Source organism: Astatotilapia calliptera, chromosome 15 (assembly GCF_900246225.1).
Source record: "Astatotilapia calliptera chromosome 15, fAstCal1.2, whole genome shotgun sequence".
NCBI lineage: Eukaryota > Metazoa > Chordata > Actinopteri > Cichliformes > Cichlidae > Astatotilapia > Astatotilapia calliptera.
In genome coordinates, this window is record NC_039316.1 from 25228498 (window position 1) to 25251057 (window position 22560).

The following is a 22560-nucleotide window of genomic DNA, read 5'->3' on the forward strand; positions in this document are numbered from 1 at the left end:
AGTCGGGGGGGGGGGGGGGGGGGGGGCGAAAGTTTGAGGTGAGACCCGGGCTCATGTTTTAATCTTCCATTATCATTTGAAAATTTTCCCCCCCCCCAAGGATTTCTTCCTGAAAATTTGAGATTGATCTTTTTATTTCTACTAAGTTGATCTGGAATTTAAATGAAATCCATGAGTGCAGACAGCCTCAGATTTCACTCAAACGGAATCATTTTAATATTTTAGTTTTTAAGCCTGTTTTTAATTCACCTCAGTAAAAATATTCCTTCATATTAATCTCGTTTGTTTTGATTTCATAAGAATCTCAGCTCAGAGCAGGTTTATTTCACCGAGCTGCCAGGCTGGAAAAGACCAAACTGAAACATGTTTTATATTCAGTCCAGTTTTTATCTTTGCTTCATTTAAATGTTTCTTGCACCCAGTTTGAGCTTTTTGATGATAGCCTCAGTTCTTTTTCCATTTTTCTCACAAAGAAAAAGAAACAGTAAAGCAGTGAACATGTCACAGATTTAGAACAATGTATATCCGGTGGTTACACCGACTTTAGTTTCTCGTCCACCTCTTCTCTCCTCTTTCATCCCGTCATCACTTCGGTTTTATTCATCATCAATTGTCCATTTTCCTCTTCCTTGTTTCAGCCTTCCTCCATCTATGCCGGGGTCACTTCATCCTCTCGGTGATTGCAGGAGGGGAGATTCAGAGTTCAGATTTTTGTTTTTTCATTCCAGATTTGATTCCTTCTTTGAATTTCCCTCCAGCAGAACCTGCAGCTCGGTTGAGAAGTGCCTGCGGTGAATTTGAGAGAGGAGTGATGAATCACTCTGCCTGTTGATGCTGTTTATGATCTTATTTGTTCATTTGCTTTCAGAGTCATGTTCCCACTGACAACAGATCAAAAGCCGCATATAAGCGACGAACGAGGTTAACAAACATCCGGGTATGTTGTACCTTATCTTTGGCAAAAACCTACATCCAGTCTTTATGTAAAGAAAGAAGGAAAAGCAGCCTGTCTTCCTGTAGGTGGAAGCGTATACAGCATCACTGAACTATGTCAGAGCATCAGCGTCATCTATAATCGTGTCAAAAGCATTTTGTGTTTTTAGGTGTAAAACGTTTGACATCGGACCTATGCTGCATATTTTAAAAAAAACAAAGCTGTGTTCTATCTGTGCTCGTGCACAGGCAGAACAGAGCTCTGAGGTCAGCTCGTCTCCAGAAGTGCTTTAAAAAGTTGAAAGCTGGCGGAAGAACAAACAGCAGATCTGTGTATCAGGAGATATTCCCTGAACATGACCCGTGACTTCTTTAAGTTTTTTCCATCCTTCCTGCCGCTTTTCTAACTTCTGTCCTGGAGCTGCGAGGTTGCAGCTGAAGGCTGCCGTCTCTGCGTTCCATCATTCAAATGGACAAATTCACTTTAAAATTCGCTCTCGGCGGCTGAGCGTAGCTTTGTCTGTCACAGCCACAGATGGCCGAGTCAGAAGTGCTGCAGAGTCATTTGATCCGATGTGATTTTCTTTAAAAGAGCCAATCTGTCGTCTGATCGCTTTCATGTCAGGTTCGCATAATTACGAACTACGCGTGGGTGTAATTAGAACCCAGCCTTTTATCGACTGACTTATTTTCCTCTGAGATCACTTTTAAGAGCAGAAACTGTTAAAGATGCAGGTCATTCCTCCTCAGCTCTCTGTAGCTGTTACAAAAACGCAGCCAGCAGCACCTTCAGTCAAGCGGCGTCCCATCATTATTATTATTATTATTACTGTGATTGCAATGGAGGCATCATTTTGGGCTTCATTTTCCAGGGGTTCAAATTTCTGGGACCTTGCTGACCTGGTGACCTGATGAGCTTCTAGAATGACTCTTATCAGCTGAGAGCACACCTGGTGATGTCAGCCTGGTGCTTAACCTTTCGATGTTTAATCAGGAAGAGATTCTCTGAGTAAAATTATCTCTGTTCCCAACAGTCATCCAGGAATTATCTGTTCGTCTTCGCAAAAACACGGCAGCTGTAACCAAACACCTCTGGACTGAAGCTAAAGCGCCCAGATCTCAGCAGGTCCCAGTTCCACAGTGAAGGCTGTGAGCGACGAGGTCAGCGGCTGATGCGGACGCGCGTCTGCTGTTAGAACTCTGGAAAGCACTGAAAGCGGGCTGTCAGTCGTTCTGACAAACTTCTCTGCTGCAGAGGAAACCTGCAGTCTGCTGCCACAGTCGACTGTGGACAGGTTTCTCTCTTCCCCTCAGAGCGATGGTTCAGCATTATATCTCACTCTCTGCTCCCACAAACATCATTACACGATCTGTGCTTTGTGAATCAACGCCCCTAACCTCAAAAACCATGTCAATGTTTGAGTTAATCACGCCATCGATTCTTGTTACAATCCGTTTCATCTCAGCATCCGTCCACTCTACATTTATTATTATGATGATGATGATTATCATTATTATTTGACCAGGATGTCCCACTGAATCTCTAAGAATGGAGACCTGACCAATGTAACACTGCAAACACACAATATCAGCTGCATGACTGACAACGTGATATACACCACACACCTACAACATGAAACACCGTGACCTCCCAAGAAACACATCCACACCCCCTTCACTGCGTTCCTGCTTTTTCTTTCAGCAGTAGGCCGACAAACATATCAGCGCTACTCATAAAGAGGACGATATTGAGTGAGAGACTTTGCATTTGGAATAAAACATGGAGACGCAGGAGGTATTAAAACTGAGGAGGCACACCACCATCATCACAGGCAAAAAAGTGGCTTCAGCAGAATAAAAGTAAAGCTACATTTTTTATTCCATTTATTCTTATGAAACATTTTCCTTCACATAATTTTTGTGTTGTTTTTGTGGTTCTGGAGAAAAGAAAGAAGAATCCACTAAAGTCCATTGTCAGTTTTTATTGGGAAACAAAGTCTGAGTCGAACTTTTGGAGTTAAAATAAATAAATATTATTAACAATATTAACATCTTATTTCATGGTACATTAATTACTGGAGGTTTATTAAAATCTCTCAAATCTTTTAAACGTTTATATACAGAGCTTTTTTTTTTTATTAGAATGTTTGTATTGCGCATGCCCGGTACCAACAGTGGCTCACGCGCTTTTACGCACGGCGTCCTCCTCCAGGTATCACACCTGGCTGTGGAAAACTCACATAGTTAGGACGGGTAACGCCGGATACTCCAAGAACGGACCTTCAAATTAAAAGCACAACATCGCCAAAAAGACAATGCGGCATTAAAAAGTCTCCAAATATTTATTTAGCCTTTTTAAGCTTCACTCTTTGTGTATAAAGAAGAGCTTAGTTTGATTCTTTTTAATGTATTTTAGATTTTTTTTAATCATGCTAAATATAGTTTTTATTTATAAAGCATTGCTCTTTAGCTCTTTCTTTCTATTTTTGGTTTTTATTTTACTTATTTAGAAATTTTTTCTGTAAAGATTTTTTCTTTTTATATTTGCCCGTTTTTATTTAATGATGTATTTCAGACATATTCAAGTGTTTTATGAGGTTCTTGTGGTTTTATTTTTCATATACTCGCTCTGAATCGCAGTTATTTCACTCATATTTCTGACTAATCCTCAGGTGTTTGTTAATCCCTCTGTTCCCTCCGTGCACCTCTGGATGTGTTCAGAGCTGGGACCGGAAGTCGCGCAGGGTTATCCGTGTGGCTTGACTGCGCTCTCTGTCCCGCAAAATCCCGCAGCTGGCATGAGTTTAGGATCCGTGAGTGGAAAAAAGAGGGGGGAATGAACAACACGCCGCCAGGATTACGGTTGGTGTGTGGACTTTTATTTCACTTTGTCCGCTTTTGGTTTTGGGGGATTTGAACTTTGATCGGGTTTCTTTCTGTGTGGCTCGCTCGTGGCTCTTCATCGGACTGTATTTGGGACCACAGCCGCTCCGTGAATGCTCTTCCACAAGTATTTACAGTGCAGGGTGTGTTGTCATCACTCTTGTTTTCGACAAAATGTTTTCTCAGAGCTGATTAATCATGTGTCCATTTCAACTTTATGAAACCAAAAATGATGCTTTAGTTAAGTTCTATAAAGTCCATAATTCTATTTAATCTCATTAATACAACAGCCTGTGTGTGAAAATGTTACAGCTCAGTGGGTTTTCAAAATAAAGTTCCAGATCGTGAGCATGACCGTTAGAAAGTGTAAGTTCTGAGGTCCCGTGGAGCTCCCGGGTTCTTTAGCGCACTGTGTGCTTTGTATTTAGTTGCGTGTTTGCCATCTCTCTCTGCATTGTGTTGAACAGGGGAGTGTTTTTCGCTGACATAGTTCTGTAGGGATTATAATGCAGGGAGCACATGCCCTCATGGCCCATTGTTGGCCCCTCTGTCTCTGTTGTCTCTCTTTCTACTGGGCGAGTCAATTGATGGAGGGATAAAAGGCCAAAAATATGCACTGACATGGCTTTCAAGAGAGAGAGAGAGCGGGGCAGAGGCAGAGGGTCAGTGGCAGATTTGGTAGACCTACTGTTGGTGGCCTGTACCCAGAGCCGGCAGCAGACAGGCCATGAGGGCCCAGAGCAGTCCTACAATTAAACGGGGAACACCGAGAAGCAAGCCATGTCTTTAAATTACATCAAAAACTTCTACGAAGGATGCGTAAGTACATCACTCAGACTTATTGGAAGGCTCTTCCTCTAACCGGAGCCTGCCTCACCAAAGCTTTGACAGTTAGAGAGAAGCAGTGCTTAACACACGTCCCTCCCGTGGCTTAAAATGAAAAGACATTAAAAAAAAAAAATTAAAGTCAATCTTCATTTTGCTTCAGTCTTTATGTAGCTGAGCAACATATTTGTGAGCCAAGAGGCTCTCTGCTTTGTGTGAGTGCCATTTGGGCCCTTTTCTGATAAACATGAGATGGGAAATGTTTCCTCTCAGTGGGTTTTGTTTTAGCCTTCAGAGCTCAGGGCCTCCAAAGCAGCTGCTTTTATCTGGCTGACAAAAGATGTTTTTCCTCTTTATATGTGTGTGTGTGTGTGTGTGTGTGTGTGTGTGTGTGTGTGTGTGTGTGTGTGTTCCAGCTCAGGCCTCCTACAGTGATAGGCCAGTTCCACACCTTGTTCTTCGGCTCCGTGCGGATGTTCTTCCTGGGCGTCCTTGGATTCGCCGTCTATGGGAATGAGGCGCTGCACTTCAGCTGCGACCCTGACCGCCGAGAACTCAACCTTTACTGCTACAACCAGTTTAGGCCCATAACACCGCAGGTAGGAGTCGTCATCCAAACTTTCATCCCTCTGATGTCACAAACCAAAGCAGAATGAGCTTTTAGAGGTGCCATCAGCTTTTATTAACACGAAGTAAATGCTACAAAACATCCGAACAATTCTAAATATCCCAAAATGTCTGTAAATGTTGACCACCATTACAGATCATATTGAGTTTGAGTTCTGAGAAATCGCATGTGTACAATGAAGAAAAGCAGTTGTGAATTATCAGTTTGGATAAATTCTGTTGAAGAATACAGTGTCATGCATGAATCAGGGAAGTTTCCAATATTCCAGCTGAGGCATGTTTGGGGACAGATGGTGATGTGTCCAATCCAATAAAAAGCATTTGCAGTCAGAAAACGGTCGCAGGTGGTTATCAGCATGAACGGCTTTTTTCCGTATTGGTGGAAAAGTCAATTTGGGAAAGAACATTTCAGCAAACATTGAACTGCAAATGACCAGATTCCCGCCTGCTGCTTTTCCAGAGACACAAATCCTATATTTCACTGATTTCCACCATCTGGAAGGCCAATTTAAAAGCAGTGTCTGAAGTCATGCACAATAAATGGACTTGTGTTCTTTTTACTTTGTTCTTTAACTTTCTATCCCTATTTAACCTTTTTCTCCTTCCCCCGATTTTCATCCTTGACTTGCTGCTCTTGTTGAAGTCCTCTTCCTGCTTCAATCCATCAACTTTACTTCCATGAGCTTTTCTCACTTCCCCTGCGTTGTTCCTCCCCTCTTCAGGTCTTCTGGGCATTACAGCTGGTAACAGTCCTAGTTCCTGGAGCAGTATTCCACCTTTATGCCGCCTGTAAGAACATAGACCAGGAGGAGATCCTCGAGCGACCCATCTACACAGTCTTCTACATCATTTCTGTTCTCCTGCGCATCATTTTGGAAGTCATTGCCTTCTGGCTACAAAGTCATCTCTTTGGCTTTCAGGTCAGTCGGTGAGAAATGTGACACGATAAATATTTTTATTCATATGTTCACCCATATTCACACCAAAGGATGGCAACAATGAGAACTGTGACTGTGTCTGGAATATAGTTTTTTTTTTAAACATTTTATTTTGTATTAATACCCAATTTTAATAGTTATAACTGTTTAGAATGAAGATTTAAATTTATTATACATACCTACAATGTAAACAAACCTATTAGTCCATCTGACATAAAAATATTTAAACATCTGTCCAAAACAAATTCAGAAATTTAAAAATTATATTATTTATTGGGCAAATAATAAACTCGATTCACATTTGATATCCAAATTTAAACCAGCACACTGGACTCTTCTGAGAAGTCAGAAATGAATCAAACATGACATGCAAACACTACAATTAATTTTTCTCTTCAGGAATGTAGGTTTATTTATCATGTTTGTCTTCTGATAGAAAACAAATAATTTACATGTAAAGTAAAGTAAAGTGTGCGTGTTAGTCCCCATAGGGAAATAGTTCCTCTGCATTTAACCCATTCACCCAGTGAAGCAGTTGTGAATAGGAACCTTTAAACCTGACAGAAAAAGTGATTTGATTTATATTGTGATAGATGATGATATCCACTGATATGAGAAAAGATATTGGAGCCTATCCCAGCTGTCATAGGGCACACCCGAGGCAGGGCACACCCGAGGCAGGGCACACCCGAGGCAGGGCACACCCGAGGCAGGGCACACCCGAGGCAGGGCACACCCGAGGCAGGGCAGCAGACAGACAACCATTCACATTCATGGACTAGATGATGGAATCGAACTTGGGATCTTCTTGATGTGAGGCTACTGACCGCCCCACCATGCAAATATAATTGGTATATAAATGTCATTATTATGATGGCAGAAAGGTCAGATTTTGCTACCTGGTAAATTGACCTTTATTACAGTACAAGATAAGTCTCTTTAGGCATGACGTACCAGGGAAGTTTGCCGCTTTACTTTGATCATGGATCTGTTCCTGTGTGAAAACGTAGTAATTGTACTTTTTGACTCTGTTTTAAATGGTCCGGCACATAATAGGTACAGCCAGAGTAGATACATTGGCAATAATGCCGATCAAATTCCTGTCTTCATGAGTTGTAAGGTTTGAGCAGCCAGTGGCTAGAAGTTGAGATAAGAATGGAAGCTTCAGTGCCTCACATTTCTCTCTTTTTCCCCAGGTTCACCCACTGTACATGTGTGATGCCAGTGCTTTGGAAAAGGCTTTTAATGTGACAAAGTGCATGGTACCTGAACACTTTGAGAAAACCATCTTCCTCAGTGCCATGTACACCTTCACCGTAATCACCATACTTCTCTGTATTGCCGAGATATTTGAAATACTCTGCCGACGACTGGGCTATCTCAACAATCAGTGACACAAGTGCACAGATAAAATGACTTGTGGTAAACCTGTATGACACCTTATCTGCCAGTTATACCGGGCTCCTGCCGGCTACGGCTGGACCTTTATAAAACAGGGAGCGAACAGAAGACCAAAACCTCACCTGTGGTCAATCGTGAGTAAGTGGCACTAAGAAATTTGAGACAGTCCAACAATGTTAGAGCTGGCAAGTCTGAAATAACTTCCAGAGTTTAACCATAACTATAGAGTGATGATCCCTGGTTGTATATCAGATATCAGTGGGTCTGTACTGGTTGTGTCCAAAGGTGTTGTGTGGCCAATAGTTACCTCTTACTGAACACTTGGGGATGGACTAGAAAGACTTTTGGTTTTCTTTTTTTTCCTACAAGACATGGCTGAATGACAGACTTCATGGTGCTACTAAAAACTCTTTCCAGATGGATTACAGCCCAATGTCAAACACCTCAAAGGCCCATAACAATCTTTTCTTGGAGTTGTACCTCAGATCTGACTATACAGAAGAAACCCCAGAAGCATTAGCTGCACACATTTTTTTCTAAAGCGCTTTGAGTGCTCAGATGAGTAGAAAAGCGCTATATAAGAACCAGTCCATTTACCATTTACCATTTAAAGGGCCTAACATGCACTAAATGCATCATGGTTCATCGAGCCAACTTGATGCATCCTCTGTGGACTCTGTTCACTTATGGAGTGTCAACCTAAACAGTTCTTCTTACGGTGCAAAAAGATCTGACTGGAAGGCGTAAGGTCTTCATGTAATGTAACTGTTAACAATGCAATTAACTGAAGAGCTAGTCACATTATTCTGTATAAAGTGCAGATGAACATAACTGTCTAGCTTGCCTTTCAGGTGGCAACCACCAAACGTGACAGGCACATCGCAGAGCTGGCCACAGATTGTCACTCATGCCATGCATAAGAAACTGTCATCCAGTAACCTTACTTACCCATGGGCGAGTGAATTGCAGGTGCCATTGCTTCTGACACTTGTATGTGTGACAGTTATCGCTTACAATGTGTGTCTGATGTTGCTCAAGGTCTGTTTTGACCTTCACTTCAATCAACACAAGCGCCACAACTTTGTTGTCATTTCATATAGGATGGTAGTTCTTAAACAACTTGATCATCAAGCTCATGTGCTGGTTGAGCCTAAACATATGCTTGAGTTTACCTCAGTGAGATTAAAAGGCATCTTCAGACCACCGATGCGTCTTACCAAAGATGCCATTGCTAAAATGGTTGCTATGTAGTGTTTTACTCTTCAAGGTAAAGATCTGCCCAAAGATGCAACTTATTATGAAATGGGTTTGATGCAATGAACTACGAAAAGGAAAACACCTTGTAATGTATATTTTAAAAAAACTTTATCAAAATCTATCACCTGAAAAATCTGAGTTAAAAAGTTACAATTACATTTGGCTGTAAAAATGTGTTGAAATGAAAAATTTTCAGTTATATAGTAGTACTAAAGTTGTAATGGTTTTGAAATTTCTGAAACAAAGCATCAAGCTCCATTTAGAACATTCATATGTTAATTTTTTGTTAATAGGTATTTAATAAAATCCTACTGGCAGATTTGTTGAAATCCAAGCTGGAGAAGGTTCAAGCCATTCATGGTTCTGAACGTTCTGGGACACCAGAAGAGGTGTCCTCAGTCCCCCGCCTTTGCTTCACCCTTTTTTCTTTGCTTGAAGTATTAATACTTTCTGTAATATTTTCCTTTGGTGTCATTGTCCATGTATTTTGAAAAAGATTACCTCTCATGTTTTGTAATGTTTTATTTTTAATCAGACATCCATCCAACTTTTGTTATGAAGTTTTCAGCAATCTGTTCATCATCTCAGGTACAAAATTGCATTACACGACAAAAGTGGATCAAACGCTCTTTCCGAACCCTTTTAAACCCTTAACCCTTTTCCTCTCTCTGTGTCATCACTCCAGTTGCAGGATTTAGAAGGGTTTGAACCAGGTATGTGACTCCTGTGATTTGGGTTTGTCTGCGTTCTGGTATCTGTGACTGGACGATGGTTTTAAATTTTGCCTCTAAAAGTTCTGTCACCAAGACTAAGGCCTGGTTTGTATGAAATTAACAACTGCAGATGAATTTGGCAGGATAAAAGGTTTCGAGGTGGTGCAAATAATGAACAAATCCAGGAATCTCACTGGATAAAATGGGATAAAACTAATTTAAGTCCATAGCAGTGGTCTATCTCAGTCTACTGCTCAGGTATACGAGGTGCTATCCAAAAAATTCAGAGACTAGGGTGATAAAAGTAAAACCCATACCTGATTTAAATGTAGCTACCGTCCCCTTCACAGTAGTCACCTGATACAACGATCCATAGTTTCGGCTCGTTAACCACACCTGGAACACTCCCCGAAAGTCCCATTTTTCTCATTGGTGCTGCTTCCGTTCAATGGTGCAAATCGTTTCTTTCTTCTTCTTTTTTTCACCTGCAAGGTAACACAGACTAGTGTAACATTCACCTAAGCTGCTTCTGGCACCTGTTGCATGTTAAGAAAAGAACTTCTGAGGGAGAAGTCAGTTTCTTTTACTAGACTGTACACATTTACTTTCTGGTTACCAGACAAGCTGGCTAGTTTACTTGCAGTTAGCAATGCAGCTACCTTAAACAGCTCATGCTTCTTTGTCCACTAGCTAGCAAGTTGCCAGAGCACATCACATTTCTATAGGTTTTAAGCCTCTGTTCATTTAGTGGGCTAGTTTCAGTCCTTGTGAAAGGTACTGTTTATAAGGTTGGGGAAATCTGTAGTCAGTTGAAACTGAAGAAGTCACCTGGATGAGTGGCGCAATGTTTCTCCCACTGAAAACGCTATGTTCAGATGAACAGAATCAACTTTTGGGGGTTTTAAGCCTCTAGTAATTTCAGAGGGTTGTGTCAATCTTTCTGGTGTGACCAAGCTAACAGGTTAGTTTCATGCTATCATCTGTAATTTTGAAAAACAAACCCAGGACATTTAAAATCCACAAGAAGAAAATGTTTTGCTCAGGTTGGCCAAAGTTCAGCGTTCACATAAGCTAATTTGGCAGGGTCAAACCTCGGGGCTAGTCTTGGTTAAGAGCTTAATCAAATTTGTACATGAAGCTGTGTTTATCTGTCTTTGAATGATTAACTTAGAAGAACTTGGAAAGCAGAGCTTGTTGTATTTTTGCAAGGCTGATTCACTGATAATTAACAGAACTGGAGAGATTGGAAATATTGGGGGGTATATGTGATATTAAACATATAATCTAGTTATTAAAAAGGTGGCCACAAATTCTCAGCTTGTTCTTTTAATGAACTCATGTAAAAGAAGTCAAAGCGTCAGCATAAAGTAGGGAGGTATATGGGGTATGTAGCACCACTGTAAGCTAATTTACTTCTTTTGGCCACTAGTATCAGGGTCATTTGTGGAAATTCAGGTATGGCACACAGAGTACACAACAATGCAAATTCATCTTTATTTTTTTTTTATACATCTTTGATTTTTACCAGTGATGTTATGTTAGTTGTTAAAATTGAGTTGAGGTTTATTACATTTTTGACCACTGTTTGTCTCTATATGAAAATATTTTGTCAAAGAGGCAAAGTTTACAACCAGTGCATCCATATTAAAACAGAAATCTGTTTGCTACAGTTTACTGAAGGTGACCAGTAAATTCTGACTTGTTTTGTCTTGAGATGATTATTAAAAAGTCCTACAATTGTCTTTGTTTCATTGTTGATTGACTTGACTACAGAGTACTACAGACTACGGTATTTATAGAGAAAAGTGTGTATATATAAGGGGAATATACAGGGAGTGCAGAATTATTAGGCAAGTTGTATTTGTGAGGAATAATTTTATTATTGAACAACCATGTTCTCAATGAACCCAAAAAACTCATTAATATCAAAGCTGAATGTTTTTGGAAGTAGTTTTTAGTTTTAGCTATTTTAGGGGGATATCTGTGTGTGCAGGTGACTATTACTGTGCATAATTATTAGACAACTTAACAAAAAACAAATATATACCCATTTCAATTATTTATTTTTACCAGTGAAACCAATATAACATCTCCACATTCACAAATATACATTTCTGACATTCAAAAACAAATCAGCGACCAATATAGCCACCTTTCTTTGCAAGGACACTCAAAAGCCTGCCATCCATGGATTCTGTCAGTGTTTTGATCTGTTCACCATCAACATTGCGTGCAGCAGCAACCACAGCCTCCCAGACACTGTTCAGAGAGGTGTACTGTTTTCCCTCCTTGTAAATCTCACATTTGATGATGGACCACAGGTTCTCAATGGGGTTCAGATCAGGTGAACAAGGAGGCCATGTCATTAGTTTTTCTTCTTTTATACCCTTTCTTGCCAGCCACGCTGTGGAGTACTTGGACACGTGTGATGGAGCATTGTCCTGCATGAAACTCATGTTTTTCTTGAAGGATGCAGACTTCTTCCTGTACCACTGCTTGAAGAAGGTGTCTTCCAAAAACTGGCAGTAGGACTGGGAGTTGAGCTTGACTCCATCCTCAACCCGAAAAGGCCCCACAAGCTCATCTTTGATGATACCAGCCCAAACCAGTACTCCACCTCCACCTTGCTGGCGTCTGAGTCGGACTGGAGCTCTCTGCCCTTTACCAATCCAGCCACGGGCCCATCCATCTGGCCCATCAAGACTCACTCTCATTTCATCAGTCCATAAAACCTTAGAAAAACCAGTCTTGAGATATTTCTTGGCCCAGTCTTGACGTTTCAGCTTGTGTGTCTTGTTCAGTGGTGGTCATCTTTCAGCCTTTCTTACCTTGGCCATGTCTCTGAGTATTGCACACCTTGTGCTTTTGGGCACTCCAGTGATGTTGCAGCTCTGAAATATGGCCAAACTGGTGGCAAGTGGCATCTTGGCAGCTGCACGCTTGACTTTTCTCAGTTCATGGGCAGTTATTTTGCGCCTTGGTTTTTCCACACGCTTCTTGCGACCCTGTTGACTATTTTGAATGAAACGCATGATTGTTCGATGATCACGCTTCAGAAGCTTTGCAATTTTGAGAGTGATGCATCCCTCTGCAAGATATCTCACTATTTTTGACTTTTCTGAGCCTGTCAAGTCCTTCTTTTGACCCATTTTGCCAAAGGAAAGGAAGTTGCCTAATAATTATGCACACCTGATATAGGGTGTTGATGTCATTAGACCACACCCCTTCTCATTATAGAGATGCACATCACCTAATATGCTTAATTGGTAGTAGGCTTTCGAGCCTATACAGCTTGGAGTAAGACAACATGCATGAAGAGGATGATGTGGACAAAATACTCATTTGCCTAATAATTCTGCACTCCCTGTATATATTATGATGGATGGTTTTGGTTCACGTTGGTCCACCCGTTGAGGTGATGAGGTACATTCAGACATATACACATGCATACCCTACGATCATTATTGTAAGATTATTTTCCATTGATTCATTGTTTTTATGCTTATCGAACTCAGAGTCAGAGGTGACTGACCAGCTATTATATGGTAATGGTGATAGCATGTGGTATAAAAGATTTCTTGAATCTGTCCTTGTGGCAGTGAGCTGAGTCAGTCTGTTAGAGAAGGACTGCTGGCTATCCAGTGCGTAATGCAGAGGGTGGTCAGTTTGTTCAATTAATTTATCCAGACCACATCTTCAGAAGTGTCCAGCCAATCTCAAAGCCACCTTTCCTGATCAGTTTATTCATTCTATTGATGTCGACAGCTCCAACGGCGCTCCCCCAGCAGACCAGATTGAAGTACACTGCAGTCGCCACAGCTGACTGATAGAAAATCATAATTTTGCTGCACACATCAAAGGATCTCAGCTTTCTCAGGAAACAGAACCTGCTCATTGCCTTCTTGTATACAGTCTCTCCTTGTTAATATGTACTACCAGGTACTTGTATTCCACCACACCAGTATCCTATCACAGGACAGACACAGGGTCCCTCTGAAGCTGCTCCCCGTCTTTCTGGTCTTATTGATATTCAGAAGCAGATGATTCGAAATCTTCACCACACCATAAAGTCTAGTGCTCTGTACCTCACTTCCTGCCCATCACTAATGCATCCAACCACTGCAGGTGTGATGACCCAGGTTGATACTGAAAGTCAGAGGTGCAGAAGGTGAATCAGAGTGGAGACACTCCAGTGCCCCTGTGAAGCTCCTGTACCGTACTGTACATCTCCAAATCAGAGAGTCTCACACACTGGCCTGCCGGGTAGTCAGTGATCCACAAGAAAGTGGATCGCTGACATCCTTCTCTTTCAGCAGCAGTGGCTGCATCACATTTAATTTACTTGACAAATCAAATAAGGTGATCCTCACCATGCAGTTTTTTTCTGTCCACGTTAGTCCAAAATAAATTAACCCACTGATGGTTTGATTTGTAACCCCACCAAACATTTTCTTATGAGTTTACAAACTGAATTGTTACCGTCTTACTCGAAACATGATGTTCTTTTGTAAACTACGGCCTCACTAGAGTCAAAAAGTTCATGATTTGTGTCCAGAATTTTACCTGCTAGTCTGCATGCCGACTGTTCAGAACATATTTCGTGCATCCAGGGAGGCTGCAGATAATAAATACAGCTTTGCTCATCATCAATTACTACCGCCTCATCCAAATCCAAGCTACATTTGGATTCAAAGTCTGTTTGTGTGCAGCAGCCTTGCAGCTAAGCTCCTCAGTTCCCATGAATAAAAAAAACCCAATAAAATACAGTATAACTGGAGCCAAAAAGTGCAAAACTGAGTCATCAAGGGAGTGGGTGGGCTTGGACCAGAGTCGACCAGTCAGCCAACAGATTCTCACGACCTCATTACCCAAAGCCCTGACCACATTAGCATTCCAAACCTCATGGACTTCAGTCCAGCTCAAGGTTCGGTGGGAACTGGGCAGCATGAAGCTTAACACACCAAATTTAATCATACAACAGCATATGGACCAAAGAAAACCTGGTACCCAGCAGACATGCCTCAATAAGGTCAACACATGGCAGGCTTTGGGAGAAACCCGGAGAAGCTGTCATGCTGTTTCTTTGTTGAGCCTCCCAGGTCAAAGGATCATTTGACCACAAGAACCAAACAGATCCAAGCTCTCGTTTTTACCACGGCCCATAAACTCCCCTCACTGCAACGGACTTCTCTGCTCCAAGCCCACCCAATTTCCTGGAAATACATCATTGTTCCCTTTGATTTACACCGTTTATTATCAGACTTCATTTGCTTTGTTGCAAATATGCTTTGGCTCAATCGCCTGAATTCAGACTCAGTTTGTGGCTTTAACTTGACCTCAGTCCAAATATCCTAGGTGTAATACTATGCTGATTCTTTTTTAACATTCATTTGTTTTGATTGACTTTTGGGACAATATTGGAATATTAAAAAGAATTTAAACATGGAATTTATTATTTTGAATCTGTCTAACACACATGCACACACACAAATTGTGCCAAGTAACTAAAGCTTGTTTTTAAACACACGTTTGCCATGACTTTCTTCCAGTGGCCACTGTCTGGTGTCACATTTCTTAAAAGAAAATATGATCCCAACTGATTATTTATTTATATATATATATATATATATATATATATATATATAGTCACTCATCCAAGTGACCTCTTCAGTTTTGGAGACTGAAGACGTCACTTGGATGAGTGACGAAAAGTTTCTCCCACAAAACGTTACGTCCAGATGAACAGAATCAACTTTTGGATATTATATTGCTAGTTTTCTTCAGTTTATTGTTGTCCAAAATTCTTTGACATCTTCCACCAATAATATATTTTTATTCAGGCTCATAGAATATGTATTATATCATAGTTTCACCTGTAGTTCTTTGGTTTAATGAGCCTCACCTTGAGATTCAAACCCTCACCCAATACTTCAGCGAGATGGTGACGTCATCGTCCCGTCTGGGCGGCCGCTCCTATTGGACAAACACGCGGAAGTACGGAGGAACTCTTGCTAACAACAACAGTCCATTCTGGTGATTTGTTCGAGCTCGCTGGATCGGTTTTAACTCCACCATGGCTCTGCCGGTTCAGTTCAGAATCATCCAGCACCACCTGCGGACCGCGCAGGAACACGAGAAACGGGACCCGGTGGTGACTTATTACTGTAAGTGTGTGTTCTGATTGGCGTTAGCAGCTACTGTTGTTAGCATGACAGCTTTGTTTACCTGAGAGCTGACAGCCGCCTGAGCTTAGGACCCAAGCGTTTTATCCAGAGGGGAAGTTTAAAGTAAAAGTCCTTACAGATTGTGTGAGATGTTCAAGGAGTCGCCGAACTGCGGCGTTAAATCACTCCGCTCTTTGAACGTCTCACAGCGTTAGCTCTGACACCTCCAACTTCATTAGCCTCCTAACGTTCCCTTAGTAACAGGGACCATTTGGGAAATTCATAACTGTTCCCCTCACTGACTCAGATAAAGAAAGTCCTCCAGATTCCGTTCTGTGAGGCTGTAAACCTGCTCTGCTTTCATCCTGCTAAATTTAGCTGAAGTTTGGAACAACCCAGAAACTGTCCAGGTAACCGTACCTGGCTAGCTGCCAGTGAGGTCTGGAGTTAGCAGACAGGAAGTACCGGCCAGAACGTTCCAGGGCTGCTTCAAAGTCTGACGTGAAGTCCTCGTCCAGCTAGTTTTTTTTCTTCTTCTTTGTCCTGCTGTGTGTCACAGAGTCATGAGCCTTCACAGTCAGCTGTGAACAATGGGCTCCACCCCACTGCCTGCATACTTCACCTCCACATGACTCATGAGTTTTTTTACCAGTCTGTCACTATGTTTCACACCAGTGCATACCTGCTGAAACCCAGTCGCACTTTCCTTACACAGTGGCAGTATTTTCTACAGAAGTATAATGCAGCCGCGTGATGAGAAGTTATATATTCAGTATACCTCACCAATCCACAACATCAATTTTGTCAGGACACTTGAGACGGCAAGATTAAGAACCTACAATATTATTATTATTACTATTTTTAATCCCATAATTTTATGAACCTTTATAAGCAGCATTTGGCAATAGTGGTGTAGAAGAACTCAGATTTTACAGGAAAATATCACCAGCAGAACTGGAACTGATTGGTGGGGGTGAGTGGAGAGGGATGAGGCCAAAACACAAATAAATTATGGGAGAGAGAAAAAACAAAAAATAGAAAGCTTGTTTAAAGTATTGTAATCAAGGACAGAAATTCCAAGAAAATGATTGTATCTCCGATCTCAAGTAGAATATGAAAATTGGCCTGTTTTCTTTTTTCTTCTGAATTAATGAGATGCCTTAAAACCTTTGAAACCTTGATTTGATGGACAGTGATTTGACCGTATTTACGTCAAATCCTGGTGTCTGTGAGATATTGACTTCTGTGTTATAGCTGAGTGTTTAGATGTATTTAGGCTGACGACTTTCTGGTGAGATGCAAAACATCCAGCCAATATTCCCAAAACGTTGATTCTGTTCATTTTCAGCAGATGGAACGTTTCATTGTTCATCCTTGTGACTGAACATAGTCTACTCTCTGGGATTTCCTGGATTAATGAGCGGGCAGTAACAGTAGCATCTACAGTATGTTACTCAAACACCAGTGCCTCCCGGTCTTTCATTCCACACCAAAGTAAAAGTGCCGTGGGGGGTATTAATGGTCATGAAAGAGAAAAACTGCAGGTGGTTTTTGGTTTGTTGTTTGGTCAAGTGACTGCATAAAACTTCCATATTTTTCCTGGTGATTTAAACCAATATGATGCTTAAGTTTCAGGGATCGTATCACTTCTACACTTTTGTTCAATATTTACTCTGAGAACAGATAAGCTGTTCCACAAAATTCTGTTTTTATTTTTCATTTAATAGGAAACCACCAAGTAATAAGAGCTAGTCTTGTAAGTTATACATATATATATGTATATATATATATAAAAAACACCCAGCACGCCCCTGCGGGCGGTTTATCCTTCAAGCTCGGGTCCTCTACCAGAGGCCTGGGAGCTTGAGGGTCCTGCGCAGTATCTTAGCTGTTCCCAGGACTGCGCTCTTCTGGACAGAGATCTCCGATGTTATTCCCGGGATCTGCTGGAGCCACTCGCCTAGCTTGGGAGTCACCGCACCTAGTGCTCCGATTACCACGGGGACCACCGTTACCTTCACCCTCCACATCCTCTCGAGCTCTTCTCTGAGCCCTTGGTATTTCTCCAGCTTCTCGTGTTCCTTCTTCCTGATATTGCTGTCATTCGGAACCGCTACATCGATCACTACGGCCGTCTTCTTCTGTTTGTCTACCACCACTATGTCCGGTTGGTTAGCCACCACCATTTTGTCCGTCTGTATCTGGAAGTCCCACAGGATCTTAGCTCGGTCATTCTCCACCACCCTTGGGGGCATCTCCCATTTTGACCTCGGGACTTCCAGGTTATACTCGGCACAGATGTTCCTGTACACTATGCCGGCCACTTGGTTATGGCGTTCCATGTATGCCTTGCCTGCTAGCATCTTGCACCCTAGCAGGCAAGAATAGGATGGATATATATATATATATATATATATATATATATATATATATATATATATATATATATATATATATATATATATATATGTGTGTGTTATTTTCCTTATTATGCAAAGTGTCGTGTTGACATGTTTTTATCAGTCTGCACTATGTATGCTTCGATTTATTAGATTTATATTCACTTTGAAATCAGCCATTTCACAGATTTGTACAACTAACTTTGTGCACATTAAAAGCAGGTGTGATGAAGTATTAACAGTAATTTATAATTGTTTATGGTATTCATTTCTCTCCTTCACTATCACAGATGTTGAAAATCGTACAACATAAACCACAAAAACCCGTCCTGCTGGGTTCTTTCTGTGTGCCGTTTGTACGTTCTCCCTGTACTTGCTTGGGTTCTCTTTGGTACTTTGGTTTTCATGCCACAGCACCAACTGGAGGATTCTAAACTGGAGGTAGGCGTGAATGTGAGGTTTTCTGTGTCTCTGTGTTAGGCCTGTGATGTACTGGCAACCAGAGGCCGCTCTCAGGTGTGCTCAAGGTGCTGATCTGCGCTGATCAAGCAAAACCAGCATCGGTGAAGAGACGAGTGAGAGAGAGACAGAAACCAAAGTGTTGTTGTTACTCACTCACAGTTTGGACACACACAGAAAACTGTTGTCTTGACGCACCTCCAGACTGCTGATCCTTTGCTAACAGGCATCGTCCCACTGTCTCTGATGTCTGATCCACCTTTTTGGGTCAGTGTTGGTCAGAATATCACATCACAGTCATCAACGGTCCACGTAAATTATTTCAAATGCTCTATTGAAAGATAACGTTTTGGTAGAAAGGTGCCCAGTCCTCAGCCTTGTTTCCTGTTAAGTAGGGCAGAGTGTGTAAAAGGACTGATTGGTGATGCAGAGGGCACAGCAGGGACTGAGTCTGACCCAGTTGAGCTGATGTAAGTGAGATGCACACGAAGAGGTATATCAACGCAGGAAAAGAGAGTCAGATCAAAACCAGGAGCCCACTGACTGACAGGCAGACGGACAGACGTGTGCTTCCTGTGACAGCTGAGGTGAAGCTTCTGGGAAACAGCTGTTAGGCCACATCTTCATAATGTGGCTGCAGCTTTAAAAAGCTCGTTTTGCTTCAAACAGGCAGAACGGGAAATGGGACGGTCATGGTCATCACTGTTTTCAAGGCATGCTTTGCTCTGTGTTGAACCTGTGTTTGCTCACCTTTACCAGCCTGTGGATGTACACGATGGCGTGTGTGGCTGAGCTCAAAATGATGGCAGGCGATCCGCCACCATCATCAAACCAGATTTTCCTCTTTTAAATTTGGCTGATTTTTCACCCACCTGTCATCTTTTTGTGAAAGTGAAATACTTCAGCGCTGCTGCTATTTTTATTCTGTCACTCTGAATCTCCCCCGGCGGGTCCAAACACTGACCCTTTTACTAGACTACTAGACCATACCTCCCAGGGACGGTCATTATCGTTCCTTGGGGGTGACGGCGCTCTTTGTGCTGTTTCTGGTTATTAATTTGCCGAGCGCCGCTTCTGTCCATGGCACGTGAAAAACACTCTGCTGCTGCTCATATTAGACGATTAAATTGACTCACCTCTCCAGTCTGTTTTATTCTTTTTTTTTCTTTGGTTTTTTTTTGCCTCCTTGGTCTCTTTGCTGCGAGCTGCTCTGTGCAGTGCAAACAGCCTAAAAACAAAACCCTGTGAACACTAGATGAATGTTCTACCAGATGATCTCTTGGGGGAATTTGGACTGTGAGACACCAGCTTTGGCCCTGCATGTCCTCTGGATACCCCACAGGACCTAAAATATGGGCTAAGTCTGGTTTCAGCAGACAACCATTAAAGGGTAGTAAGATGTCAGATCCATAGTTTGAGAAAACAAAAAACATTTTTTTAATTGAAAATAGTTACAGAGAGACTTTATTTGGGATAAATAAAGTCTCTCTGATTCTGATTCTGATATTAATTCTGATATTAATCATGCAATATGTTTGTTGTTTTCTCGTGGTTGTTTATCAGCAGGTACAGCTGTGGGTGTGGTCTGCAGTTCAGGTGTGAGTCTGTATTTGGAGCCCAGTTACCTGTCAGTGTTGTGTGTGTCCTCTGGTCAAGTGCTTAATGGATTTTATACTGCTTATGTTGGGAACATGACTGACGGAGCAGATAAGCAGTTTAACTGTATCTGAAAGCAGCAACAGCAGCCTTTTATCACTCAAGTTGATGCGGAGAGATAAACATGACGGACAAGTCCGAGGAGGGTGAAGGTGAATAGCCCAAGCTGCCTGCACTCAGTGTGTGTTTGTGGTGTGAAAGGTGGCCCCGTCAGTGTGGATGTGTGCTGGACCAGTGACCCAGTCAGACCACTGGAGGTCAGCAGCACCATGTGTCTGGGCCTCAGAGGGAGAGAGAGAGAGAGGGAGGGGCAGGTCGTACACTAACTTTAACAGGGAACGTATGTGTGTTTAAGGGATGGGGAGCAGTGGACTATGAGTGTGTTTCGTCACCATATTAGCAAAAAGATGTTTTTAAGAATAAGATGTGACGTGATGAGTGAAGCAAGGCTTAAAAGAATAGAAATAGGTTAATGCTCATGTATACTGATTATGGGAGCAATAACACTAGAGCTGGAATAACAGATGTCGGCCATGTCTGGAGTTGGGTGCATGTTTTTGGTAGCAGGAAAAAAGGAAATGGCAGAAGGAAGCTTTGAAATATGTAAAAAAACCAAAAAAACAACAACACTTGTCGGCCTTTATAGGGGTCTGCGAGGTCTACAATTAAACTGGTCGACTGCACTGAATCAGATCATTCAGAATCAGTGTACAGTTCCTACCAGGCATGCTTGCAGGTTTTACCCTGATGTCACTCTTTGATTAGTGACATTATGAAGGCTTTGATACCTTGAGATGAGCATGTTAGCTGTCACTATGCTGGTATTTTGAAATGGATGGATCTGACTGAAACTGTACACCAAAAACCTGTCATGGACAACCATCCTTCTTGATCCTTTTTTTAAAAGTCAGTGTGACCTGAAACTAGCAACTGGGCCAGAAAAGTCATCTGAGTCACAGAGAAATGGACATAGAGACATTTCCACCCAACAAATATGGCTACCAGTTCTAAAGTTTAAAAATGACTCTATTGTATTGGTTATTGGCTTCAGTGATGAGAAACCCATACATGAGAAATGTGAACTGGTTGGAGATGCTTGGTTAAGTGACCTCAACAAAAGTGCGCTGCAAACTCTGCCAAACTGCCAGTAAGAGGAGTGAAAAACAGTTGAATTTAATAAAAGGACTGGCACAAGAGTCTTCCAGGACTCTATTCATTCCTGCAGGAAAACACAGCAACACCAGCCAAGTGGAAAACACTGGAAAAGAGCGAAAAAAAATTCCAGAGATGAGCAGCAGGTGGTGAAAAAGACTAAAGTTGCGACTCGATAACGCAGGATTTCATCACCTTTACTGCGCTGCAGACTGTGAATGAGACTCTCATCTGTTACCATCAGAATCTGCTGAAGGCAAAACTTTGTGAAGAAACCCACATTTACAGTCCGTTGCTCGTGTTTCAGTCTTCGGCCTGGCTCTTGTTCTTTGGGCCAGCAGCTTGCCCGTTGTCTCTGACTCAGATTTACTGTGAGCTGAACTGATTTTACTCCAACTCCCTCTACAGGTAGGGCTGTTCGATATAACGATATATATCAGATGACGATATAAAAACATCTATCGTTTCATTTTACGCTATCGTTTGTTTCGTGGTGTCACAAAATAAACTGTTTACGGCAATATTTTTTCATCGTTTTGATGGTCACTGTAGTGGCTATATTAATTTTTTAAAGTTCTCTCTTTCTCTTATATTTTATATAACCACACTACAGACAGACAAGCACCTGTTTTTATGCGTTGTGGTTAGCAACAACGATGGTAACACCATCGTGTGTCTGCTTGTTTATGTTCCACATAAACCTTTCACAATAAAGCTCAAGATCCTGTTGAGACTTTTCAAAATAAACTGAATCACGTGTAAAAGCAGATTATTTACGGATGAGAAGTAAAAAAGAGCCGCCAATAAACCTTCGACTCAAACGTTAGAACAGGCTTTTCCCTGCAGCACGCCGTGTAATAAATACTCACAAAGAAAACAGCGGCCGTTACAACTTATGTCTAAAAATGTATCGTTTCATGCATCGGTTAAACACTCGACTCCAGCTACATGACGCGCAGCTGGAAACGCTTCCCGCAAGACGAGCTGCCCGAGATTCACAGAATTTACAGAAAATGTTACATTTTTGTGATTTATATTGTTATCGGACGATAGAAATAGACTGAGATAGAATAGACTGAGGTAGAAATACTGCATTAATATTAACAGGGCAGCTGGTTTGAGACTGACTGTTGGACCAGTTGGTCAGGTGGGG

The 22560-nt window shown here is 41.7% G+C and overlaps 3 protein-coding genes across 12 annotated transcripts in view; 2 read left to right on the forward strand and 1 right to left on the reverse strand.

The window, feature by feature from the left end:
* The window catches only part of nmbr (neuromedin B receptor), a 99784-nt gene extending 82251 nt beyond the window's left edge, over window positions 1–17533 (reverse strand). The window contains exons 1-2 of one of the 5 annotated variants that reach the window (XM_026142867.1): window positions 16162–17533; window positions 9895–10062 (exon numbers count right to left, since the gene is read on the reverse strand). The gene's annotated coding sequence lies outside the window, so the exon portion shown is untranslated. Of the gene's footprint in view, window positions 1–5092; window positions 5143–9894; window positions 10398–15479; window positions 15536–16161 lie in introns of those variants that run through there. The other 4 variants (XM_026142864.1, XM_026142865.1, XM_026142866.1 and 1 more) reach the window with 4 other exon arrangements.
* On the forward strand, window positions 797–9060 carry gje1a (gap junction protein epsilon 1a). 4 transcript variants are annotated; one of them, XM_026142872.1, is made up of 5 exons: window positions 797–2793; window positions 3655–4635; window positions 5058–5240; window positions 5991–6188; window positions 7403–9060. In XM_026142872.1, the coding sequence occupies exons 2-5, from the start codon at window positions 4597–4599 to the stop codon at window positions 7598–7600; spliced, it is 618 nt and encodes a 205-aa protein (XP_025998657.1). In that variant the 5' UTR covers window positions 797–2793; window positions 3655–4596; the 3' UTR covers window positions 7601–9060. The 4 variants fall into 4 exon arrangements, with proteins under 4 accessions (XP_025998657.1, XP_025998656.1, XP_025998659.1 ...); XM_026142871.1 differs by lacking the exon at window positions 797–2793 and having other exon boundaries at window positions 3487–4635; XM_026142874.1 differs by lacking the exon at window positions 797–2793 and having other exon boundaries at window positions 3487–3959.
* The window catches only part of vta1 (vesicle (multivesicular body) trafficking 1), a 58733-nt gene continuing 51724 nt past the window's right edge, over window positions 15552–22560 (forward strand). For 2 of the 3 annotated variants that reach the window (XM_026142868.1, XM_026142869.1), the window contains exon 1: window positions 15554–15741. In XM_026142868.1, the coding sequence (XP_025998653.1) occupies window positions 15651–15741 (91 nt within the window). In that variant the 5' untranslated portion in view covers window positions 15554–15650. Of the gene's footprint in view, window positions 15742–22560 lie in introns of all 3 variants that reach the window. The other variant, XM_026142870.1, reaches the window with a different exon arrangement.